This window comes from Engystomops pustulosus, chromosome 2, assembly GCF_040894005.1.
Source record: "Engystomops pustulosus chromosome 2, aEngPut4.maternal, whole genome shotgun sequence".
NCBI classification, from domain to species: domain Eukaryota; kingdom Metazoa; phylum Chordata; class Amphibia; order Anura; family Leptodactylidae; genus Engystomops; species Engystomops pustulosus.
The window spans coordinates 101,233,059-101,244,053 of record NC_092412.1 but is presented as its reverse complement, the minus strand read 5'-3'; the positions used below and the strand labels follow the sequence as shown (position 1 = coordinate 101,244,053).

The 10,995-nt window shown below is 37.8% G+C and overlaps 1 protein-coding gene across 1 annotated transcript; it reads left to right on the top strand.

Moving 5' to 3' along the window:
• Nucleotides 1–690: 690 nt before the first annotated feature.
• LOC140118186 (lysozyme g-like) lies at nucleotides 691–10,945 on the top strand. The gene is made up of 7 exons (XM_072135765.1): nucleotides 691–780; nucleotides 1,587–1,698; nucleotides 3,749–3,774; nucleotides 7,630–7,710; nucleotides 8,947–9,146; nucleotides 9,607–9,745; nucleotides 10,700–10,945. Exons 3-7 carry the CDS (start codon nucleotides 3,768–3,770, stop codon nucleotides 10,831–10,833), a joined length of 561 nt encoding a protein of 186 aa, XP_071991866.1. The 5' UTR covers nucleotides 691–780; nucleotides 1,587–1,698; nucleotides 3,749–3,767; the 3' UTR covers nucleotides 10,834–10,945.
• Nucleotides 10,946–10,995: the final 50 nt, after the last annotated feature.

The following is a 10,995-nucleotide window of genomic DNA, read 5'->3' as shown; positions in this document are numbered from 1 at the left end:
CAACTACGGTTTCAAGTCCTTGAACATGTACCTAAACCGAGGAGAGGTGGAAACCGTATACTATTGTTGAAGAAACGTGAATCTTATTGGATTCACACCCTGCAGAGTCTAGAACCACGTGGGATGAACAGAGACTATGAAATTTCTAGCTTTATCTGATGTAAACTGTTATATGATTGTTGTTATTATATGATTATACTAACATGCTTTCTATCTTTCCTTCCCAGAGACCTTAGAAACCATACTTTTCTACAGTGGTAAGATCTCCTACGCACAACCCGCTTTCCATCTCTTATACACTCAATCTACCCCACGTCTCATAGCACCATACCTTCCCCAACATAGACACACCATACTCCGGAATAGACAATTTGACCTATATAACCCCACATCACATCATCCATATCATACTGCATTTACCATTCACTCGATAAGCTCGTGGTATTACTAGCGCAGCCATCACCATGGCAACGCGCTTACACACAGCCCGACATCTACAGAGGCGGACCTACTCACTTGAGTCAACTCCTCCCCTCCACGCCTCCATTATACTTACCCCATGACTCATCCGAGCTCCTCCTCTATTCACCGCCACTCCTACACGTCACGTGACTGTCACGTGACCATCACGTGATCACCGCATCACACTAAGGGGGCGTTCCTTAGCCCTTTTAAACCCTTACACGGCGGCACACAGCAGCAGACTGCCTACAGACACATAGTGTCAATACCGGATGCTCACCAGCACAGCCAGCCTAACCCTGTCTTCCATCCAGATCGGTAACTAGCCATGTTTTCTTATATTTTCAGGCTTGTCATAGTAGCATCCACTATCAATCTACTGCTGCCTCCTACCCCATGCTTCAAAAGCCCCACTTTGCACCCAAATGTTGGATTCTCTTTCTATGATGATGTTGATGATTTATTGATTTATTTAACCTGTACCCGCTTAATGACTATGTGGTCCCATTCACCTTATGCAGCTAGACCCTGCCATTCAGGAGTCCAGTCTGGCTACATGTTCTTACCTGGTGTCAGCATAGGATATTGCCTCCCTCTCTCCGCATACCTTATACCACCATGGTCATTTATGATCCTACCAACGCATTTATGTATATATGTAAATATTTATGTACAATTGCCTTTATGTCTTTCAGTGTTTGACAAAGACCTGAGTGTAGGTCGAAACGTCACACCTTTTGATCTCTTCTGTATAAATATAATAAAGTATCACTTTCTGGCATCAAAAACACGTACGGAGTGCTTGGATTTACTTGTACTTGTATAAATATAACAAAATTATGTTTATTTTGTCAAGGTGACACACCACCCGAGTTATGCTCGGTTTTTTGGCAAACTTTGACACACCAAGCTCAAAAGGTTGCCCATCACTGCCTTAGAGGGATTTTTTTGATGATTTTTGCCTTCATGCCTCATTATAGAGGCACTTTGAGTGAAGGGATTATATATTTTTACAGTGTGTAGAGCACAGAGTATTTATATTATAAGTGTTGACAAATACACAGTCAAGACAATACCCATTTCTTAGAAACCACATGATTTTTTTCATGTTTTGGTACTTTCAGTTTCAGTCTCAAATCTATTTATATACTGGAGAGAAATTCCAGAACCTACAAGAGCATTTACAGAGTCACCCACAGCTGCTGATTCAGAGAGGCGGTAGAGCAGGTTGCAAAGGTAAGCAAACTGGAATAACGGCACAATATTGCTTACTAAATATAATGTACATAAACAGATAATAGAAATAAATTAAAATCATATACGGTACATACTTTCTGATTTTTCATATTCTGTAAGGTTCAGCACTACTAGTGTTGATGCTTAATGCCATAAAAACACTTTCCCCATGTAATGTTTTTAAAAAATTTGATATATTATTCATATTTTATATTATTCATATTTGATACAGCAGGAGATGCTCTTCCCCTATGTTACTTCCTTTAGAATTTTTCTGTTGTGACCTGATTAGTTCTGTCTGGAATCGATCAGCAAAGAACCAGTGTTCACAGGGAATGTCTGGTGCAGGAACAACTGCCCTGTATATAGTGAGAGATGGAATACGCAGCTATTTACAGTGCAGCTGTTACCATATATAATACACATATGTATAGTACAATCCAGTCCTCTCACCTGTGAATAAGGAAAATATAATTCTAAAAACATCTATAGAAACCATCAGTTCATTAACCCATTAACGCCATAGCTCTTCTCTGTACTTTTGTGTTTTAATTTTTCTGTCCCCATATTCCAAAAGCCATATCTTTTTTATTTTTCCATTTACAGAGGTATATAAGGGTCTTGTTATCTGCAGGGCGCCTTGTACATCCAAGTGTCTGTATTTAATATTCCATGCAATATAACGAAACTGACAAAAAACATAGTTGCTCCATCTTCTCAGGGGCTTCATATTTTGGGCTTTCACTATGCACCCCAAGTGACACCTCACCTTTATACTTTGGCTGGGTACTAGCCAAATGAAATTTGTTTTGTAGTTTTCTGTGTTTCTTTGTTTTTATCTCTTTGCTATACATCTATCAATTATAGGGAATGCCACCCAATTGTTGCATGTGGCCTAGCTTAAAGTCTGATCTGGGATCTGCATTAATATAAATGGCCAAGTCTGGGATCTCCATTATAATTGTCTTGTCTAGGGTCTGCTTCCCATCAGTCTTGTAAGGGGTTTGCATTAGTATTAATTGTCTGGTCTTGGATCTTCATTTATATCTCTTGTCTTGGTTTTTAATTATTTGGAATGTGACATTATTATTTATCAAATCTGGTACAGGCGGTCCCCTACTTAAGAACACTCGACTTACATACGACCCCTAGTTACAAACGGACCTCTGGATATTGGTAATTTATTGTACTTTAGCCCCAGGCTACAGTAAACAGCTGTAACAGTTATCACATGTGTCTGTAATAAAGATTTATTGTTAATCCTGGTTCTAATGAAAAAACCCAACATTTTTAAAATCCAATTGTCACAGAGACCAAAAATGTTCTGGCTGGGATTACAATGATAAAATATACAGTTCCGACTTACATACAAATTCAACTTAAGAACAAACCTCCAGACCCTATCTTGTATGTAACCCGGGGACTGCCTGTATATAGATTACTATACATTGTCTGGTGTGGGGGTCAGTTGCATCATCTAACTACAGTGTTTGTTAGGAATTTATGTATAATTGTAAAATCAATTCTGAATTGCACTATTTATCTATCATTAGTTATTTTGTGCTGTACTGTAATATTTGGTCCATCTGAAGTAGAGGTTACAAGTGTGTCCCCTTGAATGTGAATAGTATGACAATGTAGTCCTTACAGCAAAAAAAGGTTGTGTACCCCTACTCTCAAACTATTGTAAGAGGGAAATGAGTAAGCAATCACTGCCATTGGGAGAATAAGTCCCCCTTTGGCCAGGAAGACAAAAAATAGCATACTTACCATACTTCGCATTGGCCCATCAACAATTCCAGCCCACCTGGCTGTGTTGGAAAACAACAACTACAATAGATGTATTAATACTGAAATTTGATACAGAAGCAAGAGTAGTATGTTTATTTTCTGTTACCCCTGCCCTAGCCCCCAAGGGAACATCCAAGATTCCCAAGCAAGTGTTCCCAAGTAGTCCAAGTTTTGGGAGGTAATACTGTGTATGATCCAGGAAAATTGGCAGATCATGTTTAGTTTTTTTCTACTTAAATAATGTTTTTTCTACTTTTAGGTATACGGTAAGAACAGCAATGGCATGTAAGTATCTACATTAACCAAATTTGCTTTATGTGAGCCCATCCATGGTATAAGAAGTCCTATAAGAATATCATCTACAATTTAACACTGTGTCAACAAAAGAGAAATATAATGAACAGATCCCTGTTTTCCACGCATGACTTGCAAACTAAGAACATGTTGAAAGTTTCAGACCTATGAAAAAAAAAAAAACACATTAACATGTGCTCAACCCTTTGATGACCTGTGACGTAATAGCACATCACGGGTCGGCTGCGGCTACTCAGCCTGTGAGCCCTCTCCATGGCCGGTAAATCTTTGCTGCATATTGCAAGCAAACACTTACGGGATAACACCTGCGGTCGGTGTTAACGGTACATCCTCACCGGTGGCTTAACAAAGATGGCGGCGCCGTCTTGGTGAAGATCGTCGCTCCCCGTGACGTCATCAGGGAACAGCGATTGGTTGCCATGACAGCCTTGGGTCTTCCGAAGACCTGAGACTGTCTCCTTTTAACCCATTGATTACAATATGTGATTCGCAGATAGTAATGAATGAGGAGGAAAATCCCCATATACTGCTATACTGTAGTATGGCAGTGTATGGTAGGATCAATCAGACAAGCTAGGGGGTCTGAAAAATAGTAAGAATAAAAATAAAAAAAAAGTTTTAAAAAATAAAAAAATAAAAATTCAAATCACCCCCCTTTCTCTAGAAGTAAAAATCATAAACACATTAGGTATTGACGCTTCCAAAAATGCCCGATCTTTCAAAATATAACAACAATTTTTCATTGTGTTTAACCCCGTAACGTAAAACAGCGGCCGAAGTCTAAAGTGGCACTTTTTGCCATTTTGAAAATATGAAAAATTCCATAAAAAGTGATCAGAAGGTTTTACAGTCCTAAAAGTAGAAGCAGTAAAAAATGACACCACCCACAGCTCCGTACACCAATGTATGTAAAAGTTATTAGTGCCAGAAGATGGCAAAATCCCCCAAAAAATTTTGTACAGGTTTTAATTTTTGTAAATGTATGAAAACATACAACCTAAACAAATTAAAGTTATCCCTGTGATCGCACCGACCCAAAGACATGTCATTTGGGGCGCACAGTGAAAGCCGTAAAATCCAAGCCCACAAAAAAAAACGGCGCAAACGCGGTTTTTCACCAATTTCACTGCATATGGATTTTTTTCCCCCCACTTCCAAGTACACGACATGGAATATTAGATACCGTCACTAAGAAGTGCAATTTGTTACGCAGAAAACAAACCATCACACAGCTCTTTATGTATATATATTAAAAAATGTATAGATTTTTGATGGTGTGGAGTAAAAAATGGAAAGGAAAAAACAAAAAAGGCCCAGGTCTTTAACCCCTAGGCGCACCAGGACGTTATAGTACGTCCCCGGCGCTAGATGCTTAGCGCACGGGGACGTTCTATAACGTCCTGCTTCTGGCACCGGCTCACGAACGGAGCCGGTACCAGAAGCAGCGGCTGTCAGCTGTCTAGTACAGCTGACAGCCTGCGCTAACACCCGCGATCGGTGCCGCTTACCGGGGGATCCGATCCACTTCTGGGCAGCTCCGAGGACTGGCATGTGCCCCGGAGCTGCCCAGTCTCCATGGCAGCCAGACCCCTTCCGGGTCTGGCTGTAAACTGTCTGAGCATGCGCAAGCTTGCTCAGACAGTTTACACTGCTCTACAATAAAATAGTATTGTAGAGCAGTGTATTGAACTTAAGCCAGTGATCAGAGCATCACTGGTTCAAGTTCAAGTATGTATAAGTAAAAATATGTAAAAACACTTAACACTACACATTATAATAAATAAAAAATAAATACATAAAAATATAAGCCCCTAAAATGTCACTTTCCCATAAAAACACTTAATAAAGTATAAAAAACACAAAAAACCCCGCATATTTGGTATTGCCGCGTCCGTAACAATCTGTATAATAAAACAGAATCGTTACTGGATCCGCACGGTACACGCCGTAGAAAAAAAACGCAAAAACGTTCCGAAAAAAGATAATTTTTAATTAATACCCTATCAAAAAATGCTCTAAAAAGTAATTTAAAAAATGTTATGCACTCCAAAATAAGCCCACTAAAAAGAACAACTCTTCTCGCAAAAAATAAGCCCCTAACTAGATTTGTCAGCCGAAAAATAAAAAAGTTATGCATATGAAAAGATGGTGATGCTAAAATGAACAAGATTTTCTCCAAATTGGTTTTTATTCAGTACAATTGAATAAAATACACAAAACCCCCACATATTTGGTATCCCTGCGTCCGTAACAATCTGCATAATAAAACAGAATCGTTATTAGTTCCGCAAAGTGAACCCCGTAAAAAACAAAACAAAAAAAAGCTCCATAAAAAAGATCATTTTCAATTAATCCCCTATAAAAATGCTCTAAAAAGGGATTTAAAAAATGTTATGCACTCTAAAATAAGACCACTAAAAAGAACAATCCTTCTCGCAAAAAATAAGCCCTTAAACAGATTTGTGAGGCAAAAAATAAAAAAGTTATGCATATGAAAGGCGGTGATGCTAAAATTAACAACATTTTTGCCAAATTACTTTTTATGCAGTAAAAATGGGAAAAAAATAAAAAATCTATATAAATGAGGTCTTTTTGTAATCGTGGCGACCCATAAAATAAAAATAATATACTATTTTTATGGTATGGTAAACGGGCAAAAAAAAACCCCATAAAAATCTTCCTGAAAATTGATGATTTTCATTTCCTCCACCAACAAAGAGTTAATAAAATCTCACCAATTAGCCTATAGATTCCCCTAAATTACGTACCAGAAAAGTGCATCTCATGTGGCAAAAGAAATAAGCCCCTATAGGTCCACATTAAAAAAAAGAAAAAAATTATAGCCTGTACAATGTGACATAGAAAATCTGATCTGGATGGCGCCTCCTTCCCTTCTATGCCCGGCCGTGCGCCCATACAGCAGGTTACCACCACATATGGGGTATCAAACTTTGTGGAGCCTTTTTTTATTTCATCCATTGTAAATGTTTAATTTTCCACCCAAAATGGGTGTATTGTGAAAAAATATTACAATTTGCAGACTGCACCTCCATTTTGTTTTAACCCCTATAAAACACGTAAAGCGTTAACAAACTTCTTAAAAGTGGTTTTTCATACGTTGAGGTGTGTAGTTTCCACAATGGGGTAATTTACGAGTCTCGCTATTATTTAGGCCTCTCAGTGTCAATTAGAAGTTGAGCAGGTCCATCTAATACAGGTTTTGGTGATTTTACAAAAAATGTGAAAAATGATACCTAAATTCTGAGCCTCATAACATTCTAGTAAAATATGTGGAATCTTAAAAAACCATGCCAACACAAAGCAGACATTTGGGAAATGTAAGTTATGAATTTATTTGGGTGCTATGACTATCTGCATCAAAAGTAGAGAATTTAGAACGTTGAAAATAAAGAATTTTTCCAAATTTTGTTTTTTTTCATAACTAAACACAAAAGATATCATCCAAATTTTTAAACTAATTTGAAGTACAATGTGTCACGAGAAAACAATCTCAAAATCCCATGGATATCTCATAGCGTTCCAAAACTATAACCACATATAGTGACACAGGTCAGATTTGAAGAATGGGGCCGCGTCCTTAAGGCCAAAATAGGCTGTGTCCCCTAGGGGTTAAAGGGTTAAAAAAAAAACACATCTGAAAGAGACAATTGAATACAATGAATCAGTGTTGAATACAAGTCCTGCTCCACAGAAACATGCGCAAAGCGTGTACATAAAAAATGTTGGTGTTAAAGGGGGTTACAGAAGAGTGTGGCTGTGGTTTGACAAATTAAGAATTCTTAATGTTCTATATTTCCTTTACAGCAAAATATGGTAGTCTCGGAGACATTCCAACCTCCGGTGCCTCACATACAACTGGAAGGCAAGATTCTAATAATTATTCAGGTAAATATTCCAGAATAGACACCACAGTATTTGACATTACTGTAGTAAGCAACAGTACTATTAGTTTTGGTCTACAAGGGATGATAAATCTCTCTCAAAGTGTAGCTAGACAGAAATCCATATAGTACAGTCTACAGCTAAAAATTTGAGATTTGAGCTTTAATAGATTAGCCAAGTTTAAAAGTATGTCCACTTTTAGCAATTTTATATTGTTTGCGTAAGAAATAGTTATACAATTTTCCAATATACTTTCTGTATCGATTCCTTACTGTTTGCTATAACTCTGCTTGCTGTGATTCAAAAGAAAACGTTATTGTTTACTTCCTGTGGATAAAAACCTGCCCATGGTCATGTGATGTCAATCAGGTGCACAACTTGGTAGCTTGACTTGGCAGTAAGCTGTGTGATATAATGAGCCATATACCTGTGTGATATCACATGACCAGTGACAGATTTCTATCCACAGGAAGTAAACAATGAAGCTTTCTGTTGAATGTGAGCAACCTGTGGCACATTAGTATATCAGGGGTGGGGGGGATTTTTCAAGATGGGTGGTGATCATGGCGGCCCCCCTCCCATATACTAATTTAATAATAATAATAATTCCTTTAGATACCGCATACAGATTAAGCAGCACTGAACAGAGCTTTGCCAAATCGGTCCCTGTCCCCAATGGGGCTCACAATCTAAACCTACCAGTATGTTTTAGAAGGGAGGAAACTGTAAGAACCAGAGGAAACCTACGCAAACACGGAGAGAACATACAAACTCTTTGCAGATGTTGACCTGGATGGCACTTGAACCCAGGACCCCAGCGCTGCAAGAATTTATTCCCATTTTATTGTATAACTCATCATTACAAAAACAATAGAGATTTGCTGAAAGTGGACAACCCTTTAACTGGTATCCCCAATAATCCACCTCTTTAAGAGTGGATTTAATAGTTTGGGAGCACATCTCCAAAGAACATAGAAGACAGTCAGCCACAGGTTAGAGGTGGATGCATGGTGTCACAGGCGACAGACATATCACACCCTCCCTAACCAAAGTTTTAGTGCATTTTTTGCAATAAACCAAATACATAAACATTTTAGTTATCTTCAAAACAGCACTAATTTCACAAATAAATACCTCATCTCCAAGTTCTGAAGAGCTTCTTGGGGTAAAGCGGAATCAAAAGTAGTGCTATTTTTACTTGCCTCAAAGACAGTTTTTTTCCCTCTAATTTATAACTAGGAGTCTTTGGGTCAGAGAAGCTGGCAGAAGCTGACCTGGACAGAATGAAGAAATACAGATCGATCATTCAGTCAGTGTCTAGGAAAACAGGAGTAGATGGAGCCATTATTGCTGGAATCATTTCTCGTGAGTCACGAGCAGGGAACGCTTTGGATGTTAATAAACAAGGTGACCATGGAAATGCATTTGGCCTCATGCAGGTAATAATTTCACAGAAATGATTGCCCCAATCTGATGGATATGGCCTGATAAGTCCCCCACTTACTTTCTTGAATAAATTTTATTTGATAGAAAGCAAACCTTATTTGTCTCGCAGTAGCATTTTAGTAATTTAAGAATTGGTTGATATAAAGAATAGACCTGAAATAAAGTTTGTCTAATCCCCTGGGGAGCGTACAGCTTCTAGGATCCAGAACCTTTAGCTACAGCATAATTCATGTGCATTCACATGTTCATTAAGTTCAATTATATATTGTATTGGGACACAGGATGTTAACATCTGTGAAACAGACCCTTGGTGGTAGGTCCTGTCAAAAATTTCAGTTCAACTTCTACATTATGTAACCTGTTGTAACAAAGCTTTCAGGTGCATATTTAAAGTTCTGACTCTCTGCAATAAATGTCATTTACTTTAGCCAAGTCTTGTATTACTCTTCACAGATTGATTATAGGTTTCATACTCCCCGGGGAGCTTGGGATAGTGAAGAACATCTTTTACAGGGTACAGAGATTCTGTGCTCTATGTTTCAGTATATTAAACAAAAATTTCCAAGATGGTCCTCAAGCCAAATAATGAAAGGTAAATATCAGCTGTTCTTATCCAACCTCTTGCTTGACATGAAACCTTTAAGGAAATCTACTATCAAAATCGATGGTTATAAACCAGGGGCACTTACTCAAAGATCCAGGCACCATGACTGCAGTAATCTTTTATACTTATCAATGGCCTCCTTTCTTCTAAAATCAACTTTTAAAATTATGCTAATAAGGGCACTGGAGGGTGTTACCATACTGCACTGTCTCCCCTGCTGCCCCCGCACATCCCCCTCTCTAAGCCTGCTGTAATCTCCCACAATGAGAGTGGGGAGTGTTCCTGCACATTGTAACAATCTGTGAAGTTGATTATAGAAGGGACGAAGCAAGCAATGGATTACCATTGTGACAGTGCCTGGATCTTTGAGTAAGTGCCCTTGATTTTGATAGATTTCCTTTAGTAGGCAAAATATACATAAATTTCATAGTGCATAGATAAATTATAAACCAGGTAAAATATAAAAAGAAAGATTATTATTCTTCTTATACATGGGTGCAATATTTGGACAATTTTAGTGAAATAATTATAAATGCCTGCATGACAAAATGTAATGTTGTTGTATTTCAAAATCCAAATGTTAATTGAGAATTTTCATATATACAACATGTCAATTTTCTGCTGCAGATTTCTATACAGACATTTTGTAAAACATGCAGTTCACCATGGACTTTCTGCCTTTTCCAGCATTTCAGGTGCTTGAGAGAAAGCAGTGACTGGGTTATGGATATTATGGGTGTGATAGCACCTCCTGGTGTTGTATTTCTGGTAATGTGTGGATATATGCCACAGACTGTTAATTACCTGTACCTACCAAGGAAGCAAAATATTCTACTCATTTCTTTTCTGATTTCTGGCATACTAGCCATGCAACATGATAAAATGCAACAGATAAGATATAATGTAAGGCAGGTGGATTTTAATTAATCTATTGTTTTGCAGGAGCTATTGCAGCATACAACATGGGTCCAGACAGTGTCACCAGTTTTGACAATATCGACTCCCAGACAACAGGCGGGGACTATTCTAATGATGTCATTGCTAGAGCAAAGTTTTATAAAAAAAAAAGATTCTAACTAAAATGATAACACAATTCTAAATTGTACTTACATGACTGTTCTTCCTTATGTACACTGAAAATGTTATAAAAATAATTAGTAATTAAAACATGAGGTGGAAAAGAATATACTTAAAGAGCAACAATTTTTTTTAGATCATTTTCAATATTATGTAGGAGG

Excerpts from the sequence above, each read along its gene's own strand:
- LOC140118186 (XM_072135765.1), top strand. Across the intron at positions 7,711-8,946 it reads AGATTCTAATAATTATTCAG|GAGTCTTTGGGTCAGAGAAG; the intron begins GTAAATATTCCA and ends ATTTATAACTAG. Across the intron at positions 9,746-10,699 it reads CTCAAGCCAAATAATGAAAG|GAGCTATTGCAGCATACAAC; the intron begins GTAAATATCAGC and ends ATTGTTTTGCAG.